General features: G+C 33.8%; 14 protein-coding genes across 14 annotated transcripts; 2 read left to right on the forward strand and 12 right to left on the reverse strand.

Moving 5' to 3' along the window:
• Positions 1-377: 377 nt before the first annotated feature.
• Positions 378-2,282, forward strand: AM34 (uncharacterized protein; the record flags this gene model as incomplete). The annotated part of the gene is made up of 1 exon (XM_002681622.1): positions 378-2,282. The coding sequence occupies one exon, from the start codon at positions 378-380 to the stop codon at positions 2,226-2,228; it is 1,851 nt and encodes a 616-aa protein (XP_002681668.1). The 3' UTR covers positions 2,229-2,282.
• A 1,795-nt stretch (positions 2,283-4,077) lies between these two features.
• NAEGRDRAFT_46201 (uncharacterized protein) lies at positions 4,078-6,077 on the reverse strand (the record flags this gene model as incomplete). Its single annotated transcript, XM_002681782.1, has 3 exons — positions 4,078-4,095; positions 4,148-5,604; positions 5,654-6,077. 3 exons carry the CDS (start codon positions 6,075-6,077, stop codon positions 4,078-4,080), a joined length of 1,899 nt encoding a protein of 632 aa, XP_002681828.1.
• A 145-nt stretch (positions 6,078-6,222) lies between these two features.
• NAEGRDRAFT_63051 (uncharacterized protein) lies at positions 6,223-7,251 on the reverse strand (the record flags this gene model as incomplete). The annotated part of the gene is made up of 1 exon (XM_002681783.1): positions 6,223-7,251. One exon carries the CDS (start codon positions 7,249-7,251, stop codon positions 6,223-6,225), a length of 1,029 nt encoding a protein of 342 aa, XP_002681829.1.
• A 167-nt stretch (positions 7,252-7,418) lies between these two features.
• Positions 7,419-8,478, reverse strand: NAEGRDRAFT_78309 (uncharacterized protein). Its single transcript, XM_002681784.1, has one exon. The coding sequence runs from the start codon at positions 7,981-7,983 to the stop codon at positions 7,507-7,509; it is 477 nt and encodes a 158-aa protein (XP_002681830.1). The 5' UTR covers positions 7,984-8,478; the 3' UTR covers positions 7,419-7,506.
• Positions 8,479-8,736: 258 nt separating this feature from the next.
• Positions 8,737-10,789, reverse strand: NAEGRDRAFT_35272 (GTP-binding elongation factor Tu). Its single transcript, XM_002681785.1, has 2 exons — positions 9,684-10,789; positions 8,737-9,640 (listed from the first exon to the last, which is right to left on the reverse strand). Exons 1-2 carry the CDS (start codon positions 10,599-10,601, stop codon positions 8,768-8,770), a joined length of 1,791 nt encoding a protein of 596 aa, XP_002681831.1. The 5' UTR covers positions 10,602-10,789; the 3' UTR covers positions 8,737-8,767.
• A 9-nt stretch (positions 10,790-10,798) lies between these two features.
• Positions 10,799-16,940, reverse strand: NAEGRDRAFT_78311 (putative extracellular nuclease; the record flags this gene model as incomplete). The annotated part of the gene is made up of 4 exons (XM_002681786.1): positions 10,799-12,667; positions 12,727-13,526; positions 13,588-16,759; positions 16,859-16,940. The coding sequence occupies 4 exons, from the start codon at positions 16,938-16,940 to the stop codon at positions 11,055-11,057; spliced, it is 5,667 nt and encodes a 1,888-aa protein (XP_002681832.1). The 3' UTR covers positions 10,799-11,054.
• Positions 16,941-17,194: 254 nt separating this feature from the next.
• Positions 17,195-18,784, reverse strand: NAEGRDRAFT_63055 (uncharacterized protein; the record flags this gene model as incomplete). The annotated part of the gene is made up of 1 exon (XM_002681787.1): positions 17,195-18,784. The coding sequence occupies one exon, from the start codon at positions 18,782-18,784 to the stop codon at positions 17,195-17,197; it is 1,590 nt and encodes a 529-aa protein (XP_002681833.1).
• A 158-nt stretch (positions 18,785-18,942) lies between these two features.
• Positions 18,943-19,308, reverse strand: NAEGRDRAFT_63056 (uncharacterized protein; the record flags this gene model as incomplete). Its single annotated transcript, XM_002681788.1, has 1 exon — positions 18,943-19,308. The coding sequence occupies one exon, from the start codon at positions 19,306-19,308 to the stop codon at positions 18,943-18,945; it is 366 nt and encodes a 121-aa protein (XP_002681834.1).
• A 230-nt stretch (positions 19,309-19,538) lies between these two features.
• Positions 19,539-20,621, reverse strand: NAEGRDRAFT_63057 (uncharacterized protein; the record flags this gene model as incomplete). The annotated part of the gene is made up of 1 exon (XM_002681789.1): positions 19,539-20,621. One exon carries the CDS (start codon positions 20,619-20,621, stop codon positions 19,539-19,541), a length of 1,083 nt encoding a protein of 360 aa, XP_002681835.1.
• A 378-nt stretch (positions 20,622-20,999) lies between these two features.
• Positions 21,000-22,438, forward strand: NAEGRDRAFT_63058 (uncharacterized protein; the record flags this gene model as incomplete). The annotated part of the gene is made up of 4 exons (XM_002681623.1): positions 21,000-21,356; positions 21,419-21,769; positions 21,816-22,049; positions 22,109-22,438. The coding sequence occupies 4 exons, from the start codon at positions 21,000-21,002 to the stop codon at positions 22,436-22,438; spliced, it is 1,272 nt and encodes a 423-aa protein (XP_002681669.1).
• A 73-nt stretch (positions 22,439-22,511) lies between these two features.
• Positions 22,512-23,720, reverse strand: NAEGRDRAFT_46205 (uncharacterized protein; the record flags this gene model as incomplete). The annotated part of the gene is made up of 1 exon (XM_002681790.1): positions 22,512-23,720. The coding sequence occupies one exon, from the start codon at positions 23,718-23,720 to the stop codon at positions 22,512-22,514; it is 1,209 nt and encodes a 402-aa protein (XP_002681836.1).
• Positions 23,721-23,958: 238 nt separating this feature from the next.
• Positions 23,959-24,963, reverse strand: NAEGRDRAFT_78312 (DUF1279 domain-containing protein). Its single transcript, XM_002681791.1, has one exon. The coding sequence runs from the start codon at positions 24,843-24,845 to the stop codon at positions 23,979-23,981; it is 867 nt and encodes a 288-aa protein (XP_002681837.1). The 5' UTR covers positions 24,846-24,963; the 3' UTR covers positions 23,959-23,978.
• Positions 24,964-25,389: 426 nt separating this feature from the next.
• On the reverse strand, positions 25,390-25,602 carry NAEGRDRAFT_5239 (uncharacterized protein; the record flags this gene model as incomplete). The annotated part of the gene is made up of 1 exon (XM_002681792.1): positions 25,390-25,602. A coding segment is annotated over one exon (213 nt), but the record flags the coding sequence as incomplete, so codon positions are not given.
• A 385-nt stretch (positions 25,603-25,987) lies between these two features.
• NAEGRDRAFT_4843 (uncharacterized protein) lies at positions 25,988-26,509 on the reverse strand (the record flags this gene model as incomplete). The annotated part of the gene is made up of 1 exon (XM_002681793.1): positions 25,988-26,509. A coding segment is annotated over one exon (522 nt), but the record flags the coding sequence as incomplete, so codon positions are not given.
• Between the last annotated feature and the right edge of the window lie 379 nt (positions 26,510-26,888).

A 26,888-nucleotide genomic window follows, 5' to 3' on the forward strand; every position in this document is an offset into this window, starting at 1 on the left:
TAGTGAAGGGAATAATGACGAGAAAGTATATTGAGGGTAAATCATGCTGAATAACATTACTCAACAACCAACTCACTCTACTATAACATTAAGACAGTCAGCTAAAACGATATACAGTGTAATGTGAGCACTTTACTGTAATAAGCTAGATACAGGAGCGAAAATGTCCATGACTATTTTAATCATGTCCTTGTTGAATCTTTTGTGGTGTAAAAAATAAACTTGGCCATGGTGTGTTGTAGGTGGTGACACAACCGTATTGAAATTTTGAAGATTACATTCTATTCCTATTAGCTTTTATTCGAAATGATCTTTCAATAATTTGAATTTTCAAATAAAATCCAAAATTCAATTAAAAAATCAAAAAATCAAAAAAAATGCAAAGAATCACAGAAAGAACTAACTTTATCACCCGAGACATTGATGTAGTCGGAGATGTTGATGGTATGGTTCGTTTACTCCGAACAAGTGATGCACAAATGTTTTGTGGATATGAAGATTTTCCATCATGTTTTGATGAGGATTGTTTGGGTGCTTTGGAAAAAATTTCCCTCCGAATGAAACTCTGTATGCAAGATAGATTAAATGGAGTGAGAGGAAGTGTTGTTATGAGTGGTTGTGGAACAAGTGGTAGAATTGCCTATTTTTGTTCAAAGAATTATAATTATTGTTTTAGAAAAGTATTTTCTGATAGGATTGATAATGATGAATGCTTTCAATTTATTATTGCTGGTGGAGTGAATGCTCTTGTTTCACCACAGGAAGCTGCTGAGGATAAACCAGATATTGGAGCAAGAGATTTGGTAAATGTCATTTCGAATACTAAAACTGAGAGAGGATTATTTATTGGTATTACTTGTGGATTTTCTGCTGGTTATGTAGCTGGTCAAGTGATGCAATTGAGTGAGGATAAGAGTCTTGGTTTTGATTCTGTTTTATTTGGGTTTAATCCAAAGGAGTTGGCTAGGGATAGTCCAATTGAAGGATGGAGGGATGGAAATATTTCTTTCAAGGACGTAATTGAAAATGTGGAAAAGAACCAATCGAGAGAGGATGAATTTTTCTTTTTGAATCCAATTGTTGGACCAGAATCTATCACGGGTTCTACAAGAATGAAGGGTGGAAGTGCAACCAAATTTCTGCTTGATGTTGCCTTCTCTTCAGCCATTATGAGTATTCTGGATGAAAAGAAGAAGATTAGAGACAATATCATTCAAGTACTCTCTGGTTTTGAGCATACTGTGAGAAGTACATATGATTTTTCTAGTAATACCTTTTCAACAAATAGTCTCAAATCCATTACTCCAACCATTGAAATGGCAGCAAATAGTTTAAAGAATGGTAACCTAGATGAAAGAAACGAGGATCAAATGGGCCATATTTATTACATTGGTGCTGAAAATGCTGGAATTTTGGGATTTATTGATTCTTCAGAGTGTGTACCAACTTATGGTGCTCATCCTAATGATGTTAGAGGATTTATCAAAAAGGGATGGAACGATGTCTTTACCCATCACAATCAAGATATCAATAGTGATTTTGAACAAAAGGGATCAAGTTTTGGCATTTCCTATGATTTCTTCAAACAAAATATTTTACATACAGTCAATTCTAGGGATTCGGTCTTCTTTTTGGCAATTGAACAATGTATAGATGAAGAAACTCTTGCTGACATGAAGGAAATCCTAAATACGGTCAAGGAAAGAGGGGCCTCTGTCTGCTGGATTCTTGTAACCACAAAAGGTAATAATTCATTGTACCAGACCGTATCTGAATTGGGATCCCCAATATTGCACCATGCGCTTGACTCGCTTGGTCCAGTACCTTTCTTATATGGTTATGCAGAGCTTAGTATGAAACTTTTTTTGAATGCCATTACAACTGGTGCTCACGTATTGAAGGGTATGACATTTGGAAATAGAATGATCAATCTCAAAGTTAGTAATAACAAACTATTTTATAGGGCTATTAATATTGTCAGTTCGATAATGAATGTAACTGAAGAGCTTGCAGAGAAATGTGTATTGAGAGCCATCTACAATGATTCAACTCCAGAAAGTAACCTCGTCTCACTTCACATTAGTCATGCTATCAAGATGAATAAGGTAGTTCCTGTTGCCCTCTTGCTTGCTTCTTCAGGTGGTACCTTGACTGTGGAACAAGCTAGAGAAATGTTAGCCAAAGACCCGGTGGTTAGGCAAGTAATTCTAAAGGAAAAGAAGAATTAATTGTCATCTGCAAGTGAAGTAGTAGAAATTAAAGAAACATCACTATCATCTTCTTGATCTACATTTTGGAAAATCTCTGAAATACTCATTTGTTGTCTCTTGTATTTTTCTCCAAGTGTATGTAGAGATCTTTCAAAATCAAGTCTCAATTTCTGCTCAACTTCAGAGAACTTATCGAGTGCTTCCTCTTCCAAGGTTGCTAATTTGGAGAAAGCTACCTTTTGGTTATTGAGTTGTAGATCTTTGAGGAGGGTCAACTCTCCTTTCAACTTAACAATCTTGCCACGTACTTCAGGTAGTAATGAAGTCAAAGATTGAATATTGCGCTTCAATTGAAGATTTTCTTTCTCAATCTTTTCAATAAGTGATTTGTCGCTACTATTTCTATCAGTTTTTATCTTGACTTGACTTCTCAAATCTTCAATCATGAGTTCATAGTAGTGGGCCTTGCTTTGAGTTTCATCTAGTTCTCTTCTTAAGCTTTGGTTTGAAGTATTTAACTCTGACACTCTTGACATGGTATAATCTGAAGGAAGAGAGGAAGCATTCAATTTTCTCAACTCTTGTTCTCCTTGTTCGTAATCTTTGAGCATTTCATCCCTCTCTTTTTGGAGCATATTCAAGTTCTTTGTCAATATGATCATTTCCTTTTCTTGTTGTTTCAAATTTTCTTTCAAGGATTTAATCTCCTCATTACGTTGTTCAACTTGTTGTCTGAGCTTATCATTTTCTGCTTCCTTTTCTCCCAAAAAGTTATTGTTTTGTTTTGATAGTCTGTGGAGTTTGAGTTTCAAGTCTTCAATTTCTTGATTTCTCTCTGATAACAACTCCTCCAATTCGGATACATGGGTTGTTTTGTCCTTCTCATATCTTGATCTAAGCTCATTAACTTGTAAGGAGTGTAAGTCTCGTAAATCGGCTATCTTGGATTCTGCTGTTGATTCAACTTCTTTCAAGTTTTTAGCAAAATCTCCCTTCAAAGTCTCCATTTCTTTTAACAGCTTGTCACACCTGCCCTTCAATGATTCGTTCAAAACCTCAAGAGATTCAATTTGTTTTTTCAAATTTTCAATATTTTGAATATAGGAGATGTTCTTCTCCTTGGATGTCTCAATTTCTTGAGTGAGTGATTCATTCTTCTTCTTCAAAGAATCACAACTAATGTTGAGAGAATCTTTGATTTGTTGGAGATTTCCATTCTGTTCCTTGAGTGATTGATTAAGTTTCTCTATAGAATCAATAGTACGAGTTTGATGTTCAATATCTTTCTTGAGCGAATCATTGGTTTGTTTGAGAGTTTCATTTGATTGGGTTGCAAAGTCAAGATTCGTTTTCAATTCGCCATTGTTTTTCTTCAAATTTTCAATATTCTCCTTCAGGTCTTCAATACTATTCTTTAGCGATTCATTTGTTTGTTTGAGGGTTTCTCCCATATGTCTTTGCTTTTCTCCTTCCAATTTAGCAATCTCTTTAGTGTGCTCTCTGACTTCTTCCAATTCTTTTTGAACCAGTCTTGTTTCAGCCTCCTTCTTTTCAATTTGTCTCTTGGATTCCAACTGAGAAAGTTTCAACTCATCAATAAATTGATCCTTTTCGAACATAATCTTCTTTTGCTCCTTAATTGTTGCCTTGTATGTTGAGATGTCCAGTTCTTGTTCTTCAACTTGTCTTTGGAGTTCTGAAATAATTTTCTGCTTGTCATTAATGGCTTTTTCAACATCCCTAACCCGTGATTCTGTATCAGTTGAAGTATTTTTGATCATTTCCAATTCTCTCTCCACAGCTCTCTTTGATCTTTCTAGAGTTGAGAGGTTTTCCATACATCTTTCAATTTCTTCCTCCTTCTCCTTCAATCTTTCTTGCCATTCTGTAAGTTGTAAGGAGAATGTTGAAGTATCTTTTTCTTTCTTTCCCTTTACATTCTCTAACACAAGTTCTAATTCTTCAATTCTTGAAATAGTGTTATGGTTTTCAGATGTCAACCTTTCTATTTGAGATTTAAGTTGAGTAATTAATGAGGATTTGGATTCATCTTCTTCCTTCAATTCCTCAATTTCTCTGAGCAATTTAGTGCATTTAATTCCTAAATCTCTATGCTCTTTTGACAATTCCTCGTATTCTTGTTGTTTTTCTTCAACTTCTTTCTTAAATTGTTTAAGCTTGTCATTTCTGTCTCTATTTTCTTGCTCCAAGCTCTCAACATTATTTCCCTTTGATTCAATTATTTCCTTATACTTTTCAATAACAGATTGCTTTTCTTGGATCACTTTGGATAAACTTTCAGACTCTTGTTGAGCCTTTCTTACAGATTCTTTAAAATTTTCTTTGATTTCTTCCACTTCAGCAGCAAGAATTTCCTTCTCTTTTTGATACAATTTTTGGCTAGAAGAAGTTTCCAACTTGACCTTGTGGAGTTGTAACAGTTCTTGAGAGAGCAAGTCATTATTGGCCTGTGTTGTCTTTACCTTTTCTCTCAAGTTTGAATTCAACTTGGCTAATTCATCGCACATATCAACTATTGCTTTAAATTTCAAAGATTGTGAGCTTGGTGATAATGTTCCAATCTTTTGCTTGAATAAAGAACTCTTTTCCAAATAGGTGCTATCGTGAATTGATAACTCTATTTCGTGTAGGACTTTCTTGCTCAAATCAAGCTCCTTGGTCAGGGATTGGTTCATATTAATAGTGTTTCCTAGATTTTCCTCTAATTTTCTCTCTCTTTCTATCGATTCCTTTAACAATTGCTTCAACTTCTCCACGTCAGCACTTTTGATTCTGAAAAGAGCAGCCTCTTCCTTAGATTCCATAATCTCTTTTTCCCTTGCATCGTGAGTTTCTTTCAATCGCTGAATTTGAGCTCCCAGTTGTGTAATATGATTCTTAAGATCATCAATTTCTTTTTGATATTCTCCAGACATTTTTTTTCTAATTCTACTTCTTTCCTTTTCAATAATTTTCTCAATCATCTTTTGAGTAATTTCGGTATCTTCTTCCTGATTCTTGGTCATTTGCTCAATTGCTTTTTGAAGTCTTACTATATCCTCTTCTGCCGAAAAGAGTGTCTTTGATACTCTATCCTTTTCTTTTGATACATTCTCTAGTTCAGATTCTTTTTGTTCCAGCTCTCTCTTTGCAAAATCTCTTTCGCTTTCTAGAATTTTACTTTTTCTTTCGGCATCGATCTTGTCTGTAATATGTTTTTCTATTTGTGAATTCTTATCTGAAACTATTTTATCGAGTTTGGATTCTAAGTAATTCAAAGTTTCTAAAAAGTTCTTTTGATCAGTCGCAGAGTTTCCATAAGAGCCTTGTTTTAAAACAGTCAAATATCTTTTGATTGTATACAAGGTATAGTCTTCGGAAACCAAAGGTTCTTCTGATATGAAAGTTAGAATTCTACTCTAATGAAATAATATATTACTTACCCTCCTTTGGTGATAACAGCAAAGGCGATTGATGACTTGCAATGCTCCTTGAAGCAGTACTTTGGAGATCTTTCAATTCGCGAGTTAGACCCTCAATTTCCTTCTTTTGTTGTTTGATTTTCTTTTTGAGTTTGTCTTCATCCTTAGAATTCGAACCACTACTACCACTGGATTTTGTTGAACTCTCCAATGAAGAGGTTAATGTATTTAATTTTGATTTTAATTTTGAAAGTCGTTCGCTATTATAATTGCTGTATTTAGAGTCTATAAAAGAAACAACTTTTGATGCAGGATTGTGTTCCATTACCTTAACATCCTCAATTACACCTTGGTCCGTTACTCTAACACTTGTTGAGGCCACCTTCTTTCCACCATGATAAAAGTGATGGTGTTCGTGGGTGACTTGGTGAGGGTTTTCGCCCATTTTTTTATTTTTATTTAAAATTTTAAGCGGCATTTGTAAATTTTTGGAGGGAATTTAAATTGAATACAAATGGCGGGAGTTCAAAATTTTATTATCAAACCATCGTTCGCTTCCAACAATAATATTCTCATATTTTCTATTGTAACTACAAGTAATATTGTTTCTTGTTGAGATTTTTGTGAGGACTTTTAGAAATGTTCGATTGACCATGTAAAAATGCTACCTTGTGAGCTAATATACAAGGTACAGGAACACTCGAAATTCCCAAACGATTATAATACAAGTGACACAATTGGTACGATATATTCTGATAGAATACCTTATTAAATCCACTCCCATTTTCCAAAACCTTATACCTTGTTGGAGTTGCTGTTCCCTGAAACGAATCAACATGATGAGATTGAAGAAAGAATGACATTTCGTTTGGATCTGATGTCAGAATATCACCATCTAGAACTGTTCCTGGTTTCAAATTACCAAAATTGTTTCCATTTAGCCCAGCATATATTCTATTATTGATTCGTTTAAGTACAAGAATGAAATTGAGTGGAATAGAGTTGTATTCTTTGCAAACTTGTTGGATGGCTAATATCTCCTGATTGTAAATGTGATCTTCTTGCCCTGAACCTACACCATCTCTATAGAAAATAATATGTGTTGGAGAAGTTTTGTTCTCATTCATGAAATTCTCAATTGCATTCCTCATTAGATTTTTGATATTTTCAACCAACTCAACTCCTGGCTTCTGGACTTGGATTTGAGAATAGTATGCGCATACCTTTGAATCGTAGGATGATACGAAACCAACGAGAGAGGATTTACTTCGATGGTAAACTTCACCTGAATGATTAACATCCATTCCGACAATCATGGTATGTGGTTTCATTGGAATTGATGTCATCCAAGGAATTCCTCCAAGTTTAGCATTCATTTCAATTGTGATATTCTTCAAAATAGATGATTTTTTTTCAGAGATAGCAATGTTCCTCTCAGTAATGCATTGGCTAGGAATTCCCATATCTACAATGGTTTTTTCTTTCAAGGTATGGTATTCGGTACTTGTTTTGTTTTTAGTTATCATGAGAATGAATGAGATTGGGTAAGAATTTCTAATAGTATCAGTGAGATCTTTTTTTGAAACATGAGGAACATATTGTTGAAAGACATAGTTCATATTGGATGTTTCTAAATTCATTTGAGAACAAAACTGTTGCAACTTGTTGCAAAAGTCAACCAAATCTTTTGATTTTGTACCTTGATGAAGAACCAATACGCGTTCAAGAGATTTGCATTCGAACATGTTACTATTATTTTCAATTTTGAACATTCCTCTTTCTTTTTCAATTTTAACTTTTCCTCCAATTTTAATGGAACAATCTTCAAGTGATTCCGTTTGCACTTGAATCATTTTTGGGACAATAGATATACCCTACTTATCCAGCTCTAATTTGAACTCTGAATGTTCCAAACATTCGCGTTGATTGTTTAAAGTTTCTCTAATTCTGTCATTTGGTGGTTTTTTAGTGACAGAGGCAATTTTCTGCATTGTGGTAAAATTACTTCTCATATCCTGACTTATTCCTGTCAATAGACACAACGAAGGAATATAGTATTCAACCTTTCCATTCCTCTTGTTAATATGTTTAAGTAAGGGTTGTTTCAAATCAACGTCTTCACCATATTGTGTATTGTAATATTCTGCGAATGTAATTTCCTTTCCTTGAAAATTGAATGTTGACACAGGACTCATATCAAATTCAACACTTTCAATATAAATAGTTTTCTTTCTGTAAGTCAAGTAAACAATAGAATTTCCAAATTCTCTCTTGATTTTCGTTTGGGCAGAACGTTCTCCAAACTGTTCAATAATCTTTTTCATTTGGCTTAAAACAGTATCTGTTCTCATAGTTTTATAAATTGGCTCAACTAGGAGAGCAAGGCCTTTAGAGGTGGTACAGGTTGAGCTTAGAGTTCCTCCCAATATTTGAAGCCCACAATCATGAATAGTTGTTTTGGTCTCTTCATTGTAAAAGTTTCTTCCAATTCTTGTTAGATTCAACTTGGCTTGAGCGTTCTTAAGGACAGAGTTGACGAATTGTACAAAGTCCTTTCCAGAATTTGAAACAGTAATGGTTGTTGCCAGCGTGATTGAAACAGTGTACACAATATTTCCAATAGAACACGTCTTTTCTAAGTGTTTCTTTTGAGGTGGAAGAATTGAGTTGAGAGAGTATAAAATTGACCCACTCTGTAAGAAGTCAATTAGAAAGTCACTTAAAGCCTGCTTTACAATCCTATTAGCAAGGTATTTGTTTTCAATTTGCGGACTAATGTTAACATGGTACTGATAAATTGAAGTGTGCTTTCAATTCAATTGGGAACATGTTGATTACATCCTTTCCCTTTCCCAAATTAAAATAATCAACAACTGGAATTTGGGACAAGGGTTGGCTAGGTGAATTTGAGGAGAATTGATTTGTTTTCTTATGATGTTGGTTGTGTGGCTTCTTGTCAGAGTTATAGGCTTTGTACTTGGTTCCTTGTGATAACATTTTTTCTTGTTGTGTTTTCTTCCATTTTGCAATTCCCAACCCAAAAATAACAATGTTGGGAAGTCTGGAAGATATGTTGAGTTGGGAAAGCAAACAGGTCCTTATTTAATTGTTCAACTTACTTTGAAAGATAATAATTTATTTGAAAACTTGTGATATCACACCAAGTCCCTTTGTTGTTCCTTCACGGAAGATTAATCGTTCACCAACTCTGAGATATTCAGGTCTGAACAGGAATCTAAATTTGACTTTAGCCTTTTCACCTGTTCTTAGAGATTCATTATCGTTAATCTTTACAAGTTTAGCAGATTGTCTAATACAATTACAATGTATAACTGGTTGATAATTTTCCTTAATAGTGGTACTATGATACAATACGAGAATATCAGCTTCAAATTCCCAAACAGCTTTTGGTTCTTCTTCGTCTACAATAACCATTCCCTTTCTAATTCCGGAACGTCTTTCTTTTTTCAATGCAAAACTTGCTTGTTGACCAGCATGAACTCTTTTCACGTTGACTCTCTTACAATGAATACTCTTAATTACGACACTTCTGAAATGTCCGTTGCTATCTGGTCCTAGCATTAGTTTGTCATTTACAGAAATACTTCCACTTTGTACAATACCAGAAACAACTGTACCAACACCACTGACAAAGAAGGTTTGATCAATGACATATTGTGCTGGTTTGTCAATTAATGATTCCCAATCTTTTCTAATTGGTAACAGATTGAGGAACTTATGCAAGAGTTGCAGATTTTCACCAGTTACTGAACTCATCAAGAACATTGGACAAATTCTGTCACTTGCTAAATTTTTGGCACAAGTCAGAACATCGTCATCATTCTTGACATGATATGGTAACTTTCTAACTCCAGGAAGTTTAAGAATTTTGTGAATGGTTTCAATAGTTTGTTTGAGAATATTTTCTGGACAAATGTCAACCTTAGTAATGCAGAAAAACATTGGAATCTTGAGAGCCAGACACAATCCGATATGTTCCTTGGTCATCTATAGTCATTGTTAGCATTCAAAAATAATTTTAAAAACTTACCTTTGTGACACCCATGTTACTACCAACACATAGGAGAGCATAATCTGGTCCTGTTGTCATACCAAAAACGGTTGTTTTCAAGTACTTTTCGTGTCCAGCAAGGTCAATAAATGTACAAACTTTTGATGACTTATCAATAATATCTTTCCATGAAGGAGACTGTAAGTTTGAGTAATTTACAGTGTCACCTTTAGAATCAAATCCCATAATTTGATGACTGATACTAGAAGTTCTTCCTGTTGTCAATTCGTGCTTGTGGACAAAAACATTAGAACGAGCTAATCCTCTACCATTGTCAAGTTGTCCATGTGTCAGCACACCAATAAGTGTTGATTTTCCAGAGTCAACATTACCACAAACTGCAATATTTACATTCAAATATTCTTCTTCTCCGAATCTTCTTACAAGCACTTCAGCAACCCATCTCTTTTCTTCTGGATTGGTTATAGTAGCAGCTTGCTTCTTATTCTTTTTACCTTCGGAGGATACTTGCTTTTCACAAATAACTGAAACAGTGGCTTGTAACTCGATGGCCATCTTTTCAATATTTCCTAGTGTTTCTCTGTATTCTTCCTCAACTAATCCCAATGGATAGCCATCATCGTTGATTCCTATTTCATAGATGGCTTCACCTTGTCCTTCAGATAAACGATAGGACATTTGGGTAACAAGATGTTTAAATCTATCTTCTGACAATCCTACTAACTTCCATTTGTATTCTACATTTCCATCATCACTTTCCTTGGATAATATTTCATTAGATGCCAAAAGTGATTTTTCTTCAATTAATTCCTTATCTTGCTCTAAATTGATAACTTGTTTATGTTCTGTACCAGAAGAAGAAGAAGCTTTTGTAGTAGTAGTGGCACCATTAACACTCTCTGTTGTTGATGGTATGGGATCTTTAGTCTCTGACATTTTTCTTTAATATATATTGTGTGATGATGAATAATACAATGTATTATTATTTTACTTAATCAAAGTGGTGGTGGGAACTGGTGAGTTAAAAATAAAATTAAACTTGAAGTTTTCTTTGGGTGTGATTTGGAAAAATTTGTATGAAACCTTTTCGCTGCTACTCAAAAATCGCTAAATGGTCTGTTGCGAATAACAAGTTTGAAAAGTTTTTTTTAAAGTTTTATTTTGGTGGTGCATTTTGAAAATGCTTTCATCACATTAAATTGAAGCAAAAGAAGAACATGCTGAGAGAGGTGCACGATTGAAATGGCACAGATGAGTGATACCCATGTGTAGTCATAGGCTGATGGTGGAGGTGGATTACATTTGCTTGTTGCACTACCCATGCAATTTTCTTGTCGTATTATAATTGTGATGATTGGTGATGGGTTGACTGAGTAATAGGGCGTTATATTATTGTAATAGATTTTGTTGACTGCTACCACTTTGGAGGGAAATATCAGATTCTGAACGACCAACTAGTCTACTAAAGGTTCTTGGATCGACTGCTCTGGTTGGTAGTGATTGACTTGATGAAGAGACATCAGATTCCAATTTAATTTCATTTTCATCGACGAAAACTACTGCCTTATCACTCTTCTGCTTGGAGCTTGAAGAATTGGAGTCTTCTTCCTTCTTACTGAGATTTCCATTTGAATCAACAAAGGTTGGCTCGACTGGAATTGGTAAACCACGATCCATTAATTCCACATCCCATAATCTATTATCATCATATTCGTCCAAGTCAACATCCAAAGATTCTCCTTCAATCTTCTTCAAATATTTAACGAAACGTTCCCATAATTTAACCATTCCTTTCTTGAGTCTGATTTTGAGTGGAGCTTTTGTGGTTGTTTGTGGAACTGGTGTTTCAGATGGAATGTCAACTATAGTTGTGGCCGACTTTTCGGTGAGCTCTACTTGAGTAGTTTGAGATTTGGAGTTTTCTTCTTTGAGTTCAATATCATTGGAGGAGAGGAATGAATTATTGACACCAGCAGACAATATGGCCTTTTGATTCTTTTGCTTTTCAGCGAGTTGCTTCTTGATTCTTCTATCTGCCAAATATTGAGATAAAAAGTCGAGAGCAATAAGTAAAATAATAGCTGCAGAACTGATTATAACAGATATAATACACAAATAACCAAGTGCTGAGCCTGTTGCTTCGTCTGGGAACTCATTGACATAGAAGAGCAATCCAGAGAAGAGTAAAAACTCAGTTGACAAGAGGACAATATACTCCATAACATTGTGGAATACTCTTCTGTATGGAACGTGATGGGTTTGCAAAATGAATGAAATGAAAATCACAAACATGGTGAAGAGAATGACAATAATTGGCCATGTGGAGAAGAAGATGATGGCTGCAGAGATGGCTAACTTTCTCAAAATTACAATAATTTCCCAGAACAATCTTCCATTTCTGAAACGAACGAACAAGAAACGGAATCTTGCATAAAATTTGTAACTCTTGGTAGCATCGTTCTTCTTCCAAATAATGTAAGCAAATAGGGCAATAGTTCCCAATCCAAAGAAGATGAATGTCAATAAGGCAAATGAAAAGTAGACCCACCAAGTATTCTCAAAACAATAAAGAGTGGTGTCAGCACTCACATAAAATCTCTTGACACCCTGATCCAAAACCTCTCTACAATCAAATATTTCAGCTGCCTTTGTAATAACAAAGACATAACTAAAACTAATCACCACAATGAAAGTGTGAATAAATTTGTCACCATAGGCAATAATTTCTCTCTTGGATCTTGGAGTAAGGAAGTATCTCAAAATGTCTCTTCTAATTCCCTTCATAATTTTAATGAAAATATTCTTATGTTCAATGTTGAACCATTCGACAACCTTTGGATGTTTTCTTATGGCAGCTATGAACGGCAATTTGGAAAGAGTAACAGTTCTTAAGCATTCCAAACCAAATACAATAATCAGTAACACTGAGATGAATACAGGCATGGCAATGGTAAGACCCCACTTGAGTCCATATGTAATAATCTCAATACATTCTGGAACGACTGATATTATTCAATTGAATTATTTTCTTAGGTTAAACAATTAAGATAATGATACTTACAAATATCAAGATTAAGATTGAAAAATTTCAAAGTGTCAAATGCCTGTTGTAAACTGTCAGGCCATTCAAAATTATACACTGTAAAAACGGCAATAATTTGGAAATAGCTGATAGCAATACTAGCACTAGACAAGTGAGAAACCTTCAATTGAGCAAACTTGAACAAAACCAAAGCAATAATAATTACAACTGCAACAACAATCAAGAAACGCAATTGAACATCAGTATTACACTCCTTACAAATGTCACCACTCTTAAAATACAATCCAGTAACACATGAAACGCATTTGATACCAGAATAACCTGTAGCACATCTACCTGCCAAAGTTAAATTACCAGGACATCTCAATTCTGCATTTGGTTCATCACATTTTACAATGACAATTTTTCCATTCTGAATTTTGGTTGTCTCTGCATCCCACCAATAGCCAGGTAATGGTTTTGGAAGAGAGGAGCCACCTTCACATGTTGCTCCAGTTGGGCATGGCCAACATTCAGCAGTTAGAATATCACTATCATTTCTTCTGTAATAGCCCTTTTCACAGTCACAATTGAATTGAGAGCTTGATCCTGCAGAGAGGGTGGTTTTGAAAGCACCACATGAAACACATTTGGATTGAGCTGTCAAATTGTTATAACTTCCAACTTCACAAGGAATACAACTAAAGAAACCTTCTAATGGTTTATATTGGCCAATTGGACATTCAGTGCACGATTTTTCATAATCCTCAGCAGTGAAACCAACTGGACAAGCTTTAATAAAGATTGGATCTTTAGCATAGGCATATTGATAATTATTGCTATATTTTTGTACGAAATTCAATGTGTGTGAATAATTTGAAAAAAACAACCTCTACTTACTATGACACTGAAACCTTGGCATATCCATCAGGATGTGAAGGACTTGTGCAATTAATTGCATAATCTTCCAAAAATAAACATTCCTCAGAGGATGTAAAATCTCCCAATTTGAAATAAATCTTTTCACTTGAACTGAACTTGGCTCCGGTTGACTTTGCTCTTACAGTTACCATATCACCACCTTTGGCTTCAATTTCTAATGGACTGACAGAATCAACAATTGGATTTTCAAATAATTCAAATAAAAATCCATCACTTCTCAAATTAGTTGTTGTTTCCAAGTAGATTTTGAAATTGGTCTTGTCTGGGAATGAGATTCTGGAATTGAATGGTCTAACATTGTAACTATCAATAAGTGATTTTAAATCAGCTGCATTACATATACATCTGAATTCTGTACTAGATAGTCCAGAAGTAGCAGTATAATTTACACGAATGTTGGTATCAATTGAATACTCAAGCACACATCTCACAACATCAGTGGTAATACCTTTGAGAGTAACAGTGAAATATCCAACACCTTTAGAATCATCTGTTGGATTAATTGGTGCTCTACTTGGAATGGCTTGAACAATAACAGGTACTTCAGATTCTCTGACTGTAATCAAATAATCATTACCATCTTTCTTTGGATTATAAACACCAAATCCAAATGAACCATCAAATGAAATACTGACATTGAATTTGAGTGGTAACAAGATACCAGAAGTGAAAACATTTGGAGAGGTACATCTGATTTCTGTTGAACTAAATCCAGAACAATCAGAAAGGAATGAAATGGAACCAGTACTTTCTTGAAGAGCCAATTGTTCTTGAATTGATCTCTTTTGAATTTTAGTAGAGGCACTTCTGATATGTTGTCTATAGTTCTTTCTTGACATTTTGGCTAAAATTGATCTGGTATTAATTGAGTTTTGTTGATCTACTACAGTAAATTTGATCTTGATAGTTTCTGACATTGGGAAGTTTGTACCAATAATTCTGAATTTGGATTCAACAGGTGAGATTGTATCATCTGAATATCCTGCTGGAATTGCTGTATTATTGACACCTAGATTGTACTGTTCAAACTTTGTTAATGAAATTTCACTTGGAATAATAACATTCAATCTTCTCACTCCATGATCTGTACTAAATGTTCCCAATTTACCATCAAATGACAATTTCAAAATATATGTACCAGAAGCTGAAATGGTATTAGCAGAAACAGTTGAGAGAGCTAATTGTTTTGCATTGACATAGGTGGCTGTTCCCTCATATTGATCAATTAATTCTTGTCCAGTAGCAGGATCAATTTCTATCCATTTGTAATAAATTGTATTGCCTGGAGTTGGTTTTCCAAAACTATTGGAAGAGGTAAATATGGAAATTGCCACTTGATTCATACTATCCAAAAGAATAGTATCTGGATAAATTGTCTTGACAACTAGTGGTGGCATGAGTGAGAAACTATTACTAGTCCAATAAGCAATTGGCTGAGAAGTCTCATCTTTGGTAATTGCAATACCTACACGAATGTCACAATTAGCTAAGCAATCAAGAGGTGCAATTGTATCAGCTTGAGCCAAAGTACATGCACACAAAACATTCATTTTAGGCACCTGGTAAAAACTTTGCATATCACAAGAAATTCCATTCTTTCCAGCTTGAGAAATGTATGAATAGGAACAAGAGATGATAAAAGCATTATTCAATATATTTGAGGTCGACAAGTAGAAGGTATAATTGAAGAGGGAAGGTACATAAATTTCCTCAATATCTACAACATTGATTTTCAGATTGGAATAGACAGGACCATCTTTAAACTTGAAGGAGTACATGGCAGTAGGTGAATTAATTTGTGCTGTCAAGTACTGCCCATAGAGAATCTTTGGATTACCAACAATGGAGCCTGAACCAAGTGATTTCTGCTCTTGAAGACTTGCTGCCATAGTTGGAGTTCTCAAATAAAAATTTAATTCCTGAGGAGGTGTAAACAAGTACTCAAAAGTTGAAGGACAAGGACATGATAATATTCTAGCATCACTTGCCAACCAATTACATGCCAATGAGTAGGGAGAATTTTTAACCTCCAACTCGAATAAACTCAATCTAACACTATTATTAGTGACCTCTCTGTAGAAATTGGTTTCTTGTGGAATGGTGAGTGTGAAATTATTGAGTCCAAAAATTGAGCAGAAACTAGTACCATCATAATTAATAGTTGGTGGTACATTGAAATCATAAATATTCAGGTCCATATTGACAAATTGTGAATCAGCTCCTCCTTGTGAATATCCAACACTGGTTTTTCCATTCTTATAGGCACTATCTGAGCATGTAATTGTTGCCTTAACCAAAGTTTCAGAAACAATTGTAACTTGAGAGCTAGAACTGTCTTTAAATAATTCAGAACTTTGGAAAATTGTTCCACAAATTTTCACAGTCAATGAATTGGTAGGAGAGAATAAGTAGCCAGATGATGTAGAGTCTATTGAAAAGGTCAGTGTTGTAACTTCATTAAAACGGATTAGTGTTGGTGAAACCTTAATATTGGCACCTGAAATTGAATTGTAAAATAAAATACCATCAGTTACAGGAACTGTAGTTGGACTTGCAGAGTTTGAATCCAAAACAACTTCAAAATCAATTTTTTTGTATCTATTTAAAGAATCATAAGAAGTCAATTGAAGCATACTTTGTGTATCTGAAGCAGGAATTGTAAAGTGATAAGAATTTGCACTTTTTGTTATGGAAAATGAATAAATTGGTGCAATTGAAGATCTGATACTATTTGACATTTTGTCAAAAAACATTGAAAATGTTGAAAATGAAATACTTGATGGATAATATTTCAATTCAAATTGTTGAGCAATATCTGTTCTGAGTTCTCTTCCATTAGGTGAAATGTACAAGTCAGAAATTACAACAAATGAATCAATTTCACTCGAAATTGTTTCACTCCCATTAACAATTGTTAAATTACAAAAACCAGTACCTCCAATCACAACAGTTAAAGAATTTTCACTATCAAAAACACAACCCGAAACATCCAATCTATCCGAAGTGCCTGTAACAGTGCTACAACCACACTTACTACCAATCGGATAGGTATTTTTCAAGTTGATGAAACGAGTAGTTGATGAATCGGATGATGGATAGTACAGAAATATTCTATTATTTTCATCAAAGTCTGTTGTTAATATAGTTATATTCGAAATATAATGTTAATCCGATGACATGATTAGAACAAATTATTGATGAGATCCATTGATATGATTAGACAACTTACTATAGGTTTCTTGTTGGTGTGTAAAGGAGAGTAAAATAAAAAGCAAAACTGAAAATAACAGTGTCAGTTTCAGACGTGTCATGTTGATGTGTATTTTGTTTTGAATATTATTATGACTCTTCTATTTCAAGGTGGAAAAATCTTGTTTCATCAACACTTTGGGTACGGTTGAAAGGACCAATCACGGTTGAATAATAATCAATTACAATTTCCTCCTTATTTTACATCAAAGTTCTACTAAACTTCCACTATGAATACGCCATTAATTGGTTTCAACATTGACATTAAATTGAGAAGTAGGGTTTTTAACTATAAGAGAAATAAAAAGAGAAATGTTTATTCCATATTGTTGTGTTGATGACGATGGGTGTAGTTTGTACTTGAAGACTTTTTAGCAGTGAATTTATATTGAGCTGCAAATACATCTGATGGAATATCCTTTGCTCCTTCACGATATAAAACTTCTACAGTCCTTGATGTTGGACTGAATGGGAATGATTCAAGTAATGAAAATGCTTTCCAATCTTGATTAAATCGTAAATATGTTGCCAACATGGTATTATAAAGACGTTCTCTAAGGGATTCATCTTGAATCTTGTCACGGAATCGGAAAAATACTCTCTCAGCTTCATTGAGATTACCAGTTATTGTGTATGCATAAATGATTTGATAGGCAGAATTTGAACCTCCTGTTTTGTCTATTATTATTCTTTCCAATTCTTTCAGTTCATTAAGCTTTTTTGAATCTGCAAGAGCAATCAATAAAATTCTATAAGAATTGATTGGAATTTCATATCCATCCTTTAACAATTCAACATAGTAGTGATAGACCTTATCTAATTGGTTCTTGTTAAAGTAATAATAGAATAAGAATGAATAAATGGAAACTGAAGGTTTAACCTTATCCTTTCTCATATGACTGAATAAAAATGAAATTAAATCATTTCTATCTTGATTACAGGCAGCAGAAATTAAAATTGTATATGTTGAGGTCATTCTCTTAATACCCATATCAGGCATTTCATGGAAGAAACGAAGTGCCAAATCAATATTATTGTTTTTAACGTGATGATTAAGAATTGGAGCAAAGATATCGGCTGTCAAGTGCTTTGAACCTTGCAATTTGACAGTAATTTCGTGAGCTTTTTCCATCATACCTACATTGACATAGGCATAAACAAGGGAAGACCAGTGTCTACCATTTGGATTTTGTAATCTAGAAAAGAGAGCTTCAACTTTTTCAATATCCTTCATTCTTGCATAAAGTGTAATTCCTGTATGGATAATATTTTCGTTATTATTATCCTTAACATTTTCAAAAATCTCTAATGCTTCCTTGATACATCCTCTTTCTTCATAAAACTTCATCAAAACTCCATAAACTGATGATCTTGGCAATTGTTTGATTGATTTAATATTGTCAAATAAATGTTCTTCTGAAACTCTACGATTAAAGATACATAAATCTGATAATTGTTTAAATACTTCCGATTGTAATTCAGGTGAAGCATCTTCTTGTCCATTCTTCTTGACATATTCTAAAATCTCGTTTAATACTTTAACGTTTGGAGTAAATGTATTGGTGTGTTTAATGGCAGAATCAAATATAGCTGTTTTTAATTCATTAATAGATGATTCTTTAGAAACTTCCTCTAGAAGAAAATCATCAACAAAAACATCTCCGATAGTAGGAGCTGGTGTTGTTGGTAAAGAAGTTTCTGTAGTACTATTTGTTATTGCTTCAACTTCCTCACTAATTGGTGTGGTGCTATTGTTCATTCCTCTCATAATAGTGTGATATTTGTTATTAGTAGATGAAACAAAGCAACTTTGAGTGCTTTTGGAAAAATTCATGAATTTATATTGTGGTAGAGCACCTCTCATCACAACTTTGGAGACAATTCTTGGTAATTGTGACGCTCTCATTTTTTTTGAAAATCAAATTCTAAAATTGATTGAACAATAAATAATTATTCGACATTCAATGAATTGGGAGCAATAACAAGTTCTTTGTAAATAATTGGAAAATCAAGAAAAGATAATATTTTTAATAGAATGCAATGATTGGATTTCTTGATTTTTCATTAGTAGTCTTGGGATGATTCGAGTAATTCTCTTTTCATTCTATTAATGTCCTCAATAGAGAACCCTTCATTCTCATCCTCCCTCTCTTCTTCCAATGACGAGTTTGGTGAATGAGCTTGAATCCTTGAATTTTCTCGTTTCTTATTTTGTGAAGCTCTCTTCACTTTGCTTGTCTTTTTCCAGTAAGCATTGTAAATGTCATTCAATAATCCCCAAATTGTGTCATAATCTCCTGAAATAACTTCTTTCGTGGACCACAAGAAACGAAGCTCAATTGTCTTGTTATCCCTTAATACTGAAAACACCCGTTCCAAATTATTGTGCATGGCCGCAGTAGTTTGAGGAAGTCTGCTAATTCCTTTCATTTTTCCCTCTCCTTCAATTCGAGCAACTATTTCTGCAAATTTTAAGCCAGTCCTCAAATCATTTTCGCATTGAATGTTTGAATTGAATTCGATACCTAAATCGTATTCAATCCACCGGGCAATATGTTTAAATTTCTCCATAGAGTTCTCGTCTAAAATTTGTGGCTCATTATTCTTTTGTACAAATGATTTTCTCTCTGCTCTCATTGGCTGCTCTACTTGCTGATGAGTTACCTCAGGTTCCTCCTCTTCCTCTCGATCCACATTTGGTTTCCTTGTAGGAATGAAAATTCGTTTGCTTTGGGTATGTCCACTTGTTTTTGAACTGGTTTTGGTTGCGAAGTAATTGCAAGATCTTCAGTGTTGGTTTGGGAATTGTAGAGTGGAGCAGAGACTGGTGCACTTGGTTGATTGGAAGAAACATTCTTGATATTTAGTTTTGGAATGGAAGTAGTTGGTTTAAAAGGCAAGTTCGATTTTCTTGGTTTGTTTGCTGATACTTGTCGATTCTTCCAGTCCAAGTCCAGATTTCTTCTATTATCCAATTCCCCCAGGAATCTTGTCCTTGTAGATTCTTCATCTGCAATAAGAGATTCCTTTTTAATATACACTGATCTCATTACTGGACCAATAGAGGGCCTTCTATCAATATCCATATCCCCATTTGAATCGGATTCCAATACATTAAGGGGTTGAGATTTTTTCATATCATTCATTTGATTTCTCCTTGATGTATTATTATTAATTGGTGGATCGTCTTCCCACGACACCTTAGGTTTTGTTGACTGTTTTTCTTGTTCCTGTTTCTTGCTTGTTGTATCCAATATTTCGTCCTGCTGTGGTTGATGATTTGATTTTGATGAACTAAAACTTTGACGTTGTTTCTCCAATTCTACTTGATTTTCGAAGTGTTCTTTGAGGAATCCCACTGATATAACAGTTCTAATCGGAGGTGTACACTGAGGTCTCCTCCTTTCTCTTCCTATTAATTTGTGGTAAAATCCAGAGAAGGTAGTATTTAGGGAAGAATTGGTAGTATTGATAGTTGATTGTACATTGTGAAACCTTGAAGAAGAAATTACTTCTTCCTCTTCATCCTCTGAGGATTCTGTATTTTCTGTATTAGGTTGTGCATTTGTTGATTTATCAACTTGTTGAAATGAAGGAAGGGAAGATGGATCACGATAAATAGAGGGATTTGCAAACTTTGATTTGAGGGCTGTTATTCCGTTCTGTGTCGATGAATTATTGCCAAGCACAATTATTTTGCCCTTAGAAAAACTCGTGCTCGAACCAAGATGAGCAGTTTTCATATTCTTTTTTGTGATGATTTTCAAAATTACGAGTAACGTTCAAATGTTGTGGCTTCTCTGTTTAGTAAGTTCTTAATGGGAAAATTCACTGCTGTGAAGATGGTGCTATTTGTCTGGTACCCAAATCAAATTTAAGCAAACAGGTCATGAATTCCTCATATTTATCTATTGAAAAATGTTCCATTGGAAATAATTCTTCTTTTATTGAGGTTTTTTAATAGTTATGTACACAACAATTTTAGGCGCCAAATAATTAAAAAACATGGGATTGCATTAAAATCGTAACTTAATCAATTAAAAAAAACATCAACACACTTTTCCGCACCAACTGATTAGAGTGTTGTATTTTTGCTGTTGCTGTTGTATTTAAATTCGGAAATGAAGAGAAGATTATTAAAAGTAGTGGAGCATGATCCCGATACTAACAAGGATGAGTTGGAATATCGTAAAATCTTGATGGAATTCCAAAAAAAGAGCAAGGAATGTGAGAATGATTCTGCTGGGGATATGTTGAGCAAATTTGGATTGGATGAAAATTACAAGATTATCAGTCCAAAATATGGTGTGGTTTATACAAAAATTAAATATGGATTGTTTATAATTGTTGGCTTTGCATTGAGTTTGATTTATCAATCAAACATGAAATATTTCAATCCAATATTGAAGAAAACTGGCGTTTATGCTGGTGAGGAGGACGTTCCAGTGATAATACACTTTTTATCCTTGTCATTGACAGTAAGTTGACCACACATTAATAGGATCCTTGAATGAGTTTAATTTTTCTCAAACTTAAATAGTTATTTTTTGGATTTCATGCTTTATTGTGCTCTCCACTTTTGGGATCAAAACATAGAAATAAGAATGATTACCAGAACAAGTATTTTTTGGGTTTCAAGATTCCATTATTTGTTATTTGCTTGATAGCTCCATATTTCATTGTACCAGAGTTTGTGATTAATGTTCATGTTTACATTTCAAAATATGTCATGTTCTTCTACTTGTTTTTGAGTACAATATTTATCATTGATTTTGCTTACCGTTGGAGTAGAGCTTGGCATGATGAAGATGATTGGAGATGGGATACTTGTTTGATTTCTATTTCGTGTGTATTTATTATTTTGTCACTTGCCATCTATGGTGTCTCTTTCGTAAGTATCAAGTAGAATTTACCATCGTTATCGACCATTACAATAGTTTAATAGTGGATTTAAGAATTCTGGATGTCTCCTCAATTTTTATGTTACTGCCTTTACATGCTTATTGTCACTAATTTTACTAATTTCATCCCTTTTCACAGAGCATGCCTCCTTATTTAGTGGAAGTATGATTACATTCTATATTGCAATCACTTCTCTCAATGTATTAATGAGCAAACCAATGCCAGAAAAACAATGCTCATTCTCCAATACTTATCCTGTAACTATTGCTGTAAGTAGTGGTTTTACTAGTTGTGTATTAAGTGAAATATTTGTTATTTATTCGAATAGGCCATGGTATTTGCTCTCTTCTCAATCATGTATAGTGCCATTTATTCCACTACTGGTCTCCAATTCCTGGCCCACTTTTTATGGTACGGTGAAGAGCCAGAGGAAGATGAGGAACATGACTTTGTTAAGGATGATAAGGCTCTCAATAATAGTTACTTCTTCTATCATTCCTTCTTGACAGTTTGCAGTTTTTACTTGACAAACTTTTTCCAACAATATCAAGGATGGAATGAGCTTGGAATTCAGGCATTCCTCTTACTTTTCACAATGGCTCTTTATGGATGGTCCTTATTGGCCCCATACGTATTGTATTGGAGAAGATTTGACTAATTTTCTAGATTTGCAATTCACTCAATATAACTTACAATAAAAAAGGAATGTTTTTATAGACTTTAAATGATTATTAATCAAAGAATTTACCATCAAAAGTATCAAACCAACCCGATTGAATTCCAGCAAGAGTTCTCAGCATGAACCATCTAGCTGGCTGTATATTACATAATGGACCCATTACTATGTCTCTCATATACGAAACTGAATGAAAGTTGCTTTGGAAGAATGGTGTTAAAATTCTTGAAGCTAATCTATAACCAATTACATGGCTCATTCTTTTATCTCTATACTCGGCCAGAGCTTGTTTGAGAGAATAATTGGATTGAGCTTGTTTCGAATAGAGAGGCGTCTTTTCGAGACACTGATTCAAAACATGAGCATCCACAAAAGCCAATGAACATCCTTGTCCCAATTGAGGTGAGGTTCCATGACAATAATCTCCAATAGTTACAACTCTATCAGTTACCCAATTATCAGGTGACATTTGAACATCATTATAAGTTGCATAGGTCAATTGATCCTTTGAAGTAATTTGAGAAATGAATGGTTCAAGCGAGGGCCAAAAATCAACCAAAGATTGTTTCCACTCCATAAAATCAATTCCATCTCTACTTAATTTTTGGAATTCCATATAATCCTTCTGTGTCAAACTCCAAAATATACTCACTAGATTATCCTTAGGTGATGAAATGCATTTTCCAATTGGTAATAATCCTGACATTTTGTTGGCATTTCTGTATTTTTGATAGAGGGTTCTATCATTGGAGTATCCAGTGTTATCAATTGCATTTCCCCATAAACTTCCAAATTCATAAGGTTTGGCCAATCTATTTTCAAAATTACCCAATTTGGAATGTGTTCCAGTGGAAATAATTACCATATCATAATACTGATCCAACAATTCATGTTTTCCTTCTGGAGTTTTAAAGTATAATCTTGCCGAATCTTGATTCTCCTCAATCTTACAAACTTCCATACCACATTTAACATTAATATTAGGAATATTCGAAACTTGATTAAATAAAAGTTCAAAAAGTGTGCCTCTATGTATTCCCAGTCCATAATATCCTTCTCCCAGATATTTATACTGTAAATCTAGAACACATTTATGGACTTGTTGTGAAAATTTCCATGGTTTTCCAAAATGACGATCCGTATGACCGTACAATCGATCAATTCTTTGTCCATACTCGAGAGCTGATTCCAATAAACCCAATTCTTTCATTACTCTCATACCAGTTGGTTGGAGGAGAATGCCAGATCCAATTGGTTTGGCCATTGGAAATTTTTCGAAAATATCAATGGAGTGTCCCACTATTTTGTTGGATGATTAGATGATATTATTTCAACAACAACATACGCTTTGATGCAAAGAGACTGAAAGCGGGTCCCGCTGTGCCAAAACCAATCACAGCTATTTTCATTTTTTTAAAATTGATTTTGCTGTGTTATCTGGAGTGGAAGTATTGACATTATGATAATATTATTGAACTTGGTTCAATGTTTAAATTTTGATTGAATTACAATATAATAAAATTTACTTTCTCATTAACTTTTTCAATAATCTGTAAATACTTGGAGTAATAGCCAAAGTAACAGCCATTCTCAAAGGTTCAGTAAATTTAGTCAAAACCCAAGCAACACCGGCATTGGCATACATTTCTGATTTATCCAAATCAGACATGTCAATAAGCTTATCAAGTCCACTACTATGCAACCATTGTAAAACATCCTTAGTTGCGAAAACTCCTTGTTGTAATAAGAGGAAAATTGTACCTAAAACCAAAAAGTAAATACCAAAATAAATTACAATACCCAAAGCACCGTATTGCTTGACAAATCTCTTAATCTTGGCAAATACTGTTTCTTGGGATCTGATTTCTTGTTCAGTTGTTTGTAAAACGTATAATTCTTGATTTGGTGACATTTTAACATTTAATTTCTTTCCAATATCTTCCCTTGTTGGCTTTGGTTCGAATGGAATTTTATGAATAATTCCTTTATAATCAGCTTGCATTTCTCTAATTTCATCACCAACAACTGGTTGTCTATCAATTCTACAAACAATTTCATTATCCTCTACTGGATCTCCTTCAACTTTTAACCATTCAATAATAACATTGGAATTTTTTACAACATCTTCAGGTGTTTTTACAGTAATATATTTTGTTTCGGAAAGTTCTGGATCAACAGCTTTATGAATCATACTATTCACTGTACTAAATGAACGATTAATTGTTGTTCCACTAAAAGTAGTACTACCATTATTATTAATAATATTATCAGATAATGAATTGAATTTTCTAGAATTAATTGATGATGATTGTCTCATAGACAAGGCAGTGGTCAAAGCCTTTCCCAATGTACGTCTATTTCTACTACTACTCAATACTACTCTATTCATCGTTTAACGTGATTATTATATATGATTTAATAAATTAATCCTTCTCTCTCTCACTTGTAATAATTAATCAATCGCTCACAGGGTACCGAAAGGACTCCTCAATGATAATGATGAAAATTGTCTAATTTTTTATTAATTTTGAAAAAGCATAATTGAAAGATCCTCCCCATCACTGCCATTCGTGAGGAATATTTTGATTGTGCTTCCGTAACAAGTTCGAATTATGTTATTTGTTTGCTGCTTCTTGATGTGAGCAGCGGTGTTTGCAATGTAACCTAATCAATTTTCGAAATTATTTTGATTGGAAGAGTAGTATTGTGTCATCTTCCATTAACTTGAGAATTATCCAATAAATAATATATTATTGTTGAGTGGTAGTGGTAGCCTCGGAGGATGAGCATTCTTCAGAAGTGGATGGTTTCTTCTTTCTAGCTGCTCTTCTTTCCAAACTTTCAATTTGTTCATCAATACCCTTGATGTTCATACTAGCATCAAGATTTGTTTCAACTTGCTTTTTGTTTAATCTGAGTTTGAATCCATCATCTTCATTTTCTTTAACTCCTTGCACTACGGAAGCAACAATGAAGGTTGCTGTTTGGTTGGCATCGGAAACGAGTTGTGTAATTCTGTTGGCATCCTTTTCAAATCTATTCTTTTCAAATTCTGTTCTGATTTGTCGGAGTGAAAGTTTGAGCATTCTAGTATCTTTATCAAAAACAATTCTGCTTGCTCTTAAGAGTTGTCTGTATGCTTGAAGGGAAGGGGTTACGGACATTTTTTATTTGATTTTACAATTAATTTCATAATGAATTTAATAATTTTACAATTAATACAATGCATTCGATTGCTTTTGAATGTGTACCAAATGAATTTTTAATCCAAAATATTTTGGAAAGGTCTTAAAATCCATTGAATTTAGTCGAACCTCTTCCTCTCACATAATCAGATGAGTCTCTATTTTCATATCTGTGTGATGATGAATAATTATTCCTAGAATGGTCACCATATGGCCTATACCTGTCGTCATATCTATAGACACGTCCAGTGGTTGGTGGTGCATTTCGTTTTGGTGATGAGCTATCTTGTTTTTCTCTATTGTCTTGCTTCTTCTTTTTATCCTTCTTTTGTTTCTTTTTCAGTTTCAACTCTCCACAATTAATAATGACTATCTCTTCAAGTGGTGTATTATCTTCATTGACTTTGACCTTTTCAATCTGTTTTATAATATTCATTCCTTCAATAACCCTTCCAAAAACAACATGCTTGTTATCCAAATAATCCAATTCAGATGACATTGTAATGAAGAATTGAGATCCTACAGTATTTGGACCAGCGTTCGCAGCAGAAAGTAATCCAGCCCGAGAATGCTTCAAAATAAAGTTTTCATCTTCCATCATTCCACCATAAATTGATTCTCCTCCTCGTCCATTAAAATCAGAAAAATCTCCACCTTGAATAATAAATTCAGGTACCACCCGATGGAAAATACTTCCTTTAAAATGTAATGGTTTTTTAGTTTCCACTCCGATACCTTTTTCTCCAGTGCAAAGACATCTAAAATTTTCTGCTGTTCTTGGACAAATATGTTTGTATAATTTAAATATTATTCTTCCGATCTTTTCATCTCCTATTACAATATCAAAAAAAACTCTTGGGTTTTTTATGTGTTTGGATAGGAGTGGATTTTTGGTTGATGATTTTGGCATTTTTTTATTATTTAAAATAATTATTATTTAAATCATCAATGCTCAATTAATCTATTTTTACGTTGATGTTAGGAAATTGTGGAAAGAGGGCAAAATAAAGGAGTGTCTTGCTATGTTTTTAGAGAAGCCTAATACATTCGATGCCTCTTTTCTGTTGTACAAGAAAGTATAGTGCCGAAGAACATATCAAAATATTGGAATCAATACCGTATTCAAATCATCTTAGCCACAATTTTATCATTACAAAGAAGCTCCATTGATGCAGAATTGTATGTGAAGGATCCATCATCAATGATTTATGTATCAAAAGATGATGATTTGAAAAAACTTTCACCTC

Source organism: Naegleria gruberi (genome assembly GCF_000004985.1).
Source record: "Naegleria gruberi genomic scaffold NAEGRscaffold_5, whole genome shotgun sequence".
Lineage (NCBI taxonomy): Eukaryota > Heterolobosea > Eutetramitea > Acrasida > Naegleriidae > Naegleria > Naegleria gruberi.

Bases quoted from the DNA above. Each gene is read 5' to 3' on its own strand.
- NAEGRDRAFT_78309 (XM_002681784.1), bottom strand. From the start codon at position 7,983: ATGAGAACAGATACTGTTTTAAGCCAAATGAAAAAGATTATTGAACAG.
- NAEGRDRAFT_35272 (XM_002681785.1), bottom strand. From the start codon at position 10,601: ATGTCAGAGACTAAAGATCCCATACCATCAACAACAGAGAGTGTTAAT. The intron at 9,641-9,683 runs GTAAGTTTTTAA...CAATGACTATAG, and splicing joins GTAACATGGGTGTCACAAAG to ATGACCAAGGAACATATCGG.
- NAEGRDRAFT_78312 (XM_002681791.1), bottom strand. From the start codon at position 24,845: ATGAATAGAGTAGTATTGAGTAGTAGTAGAAATAGACGTACATTGGGA.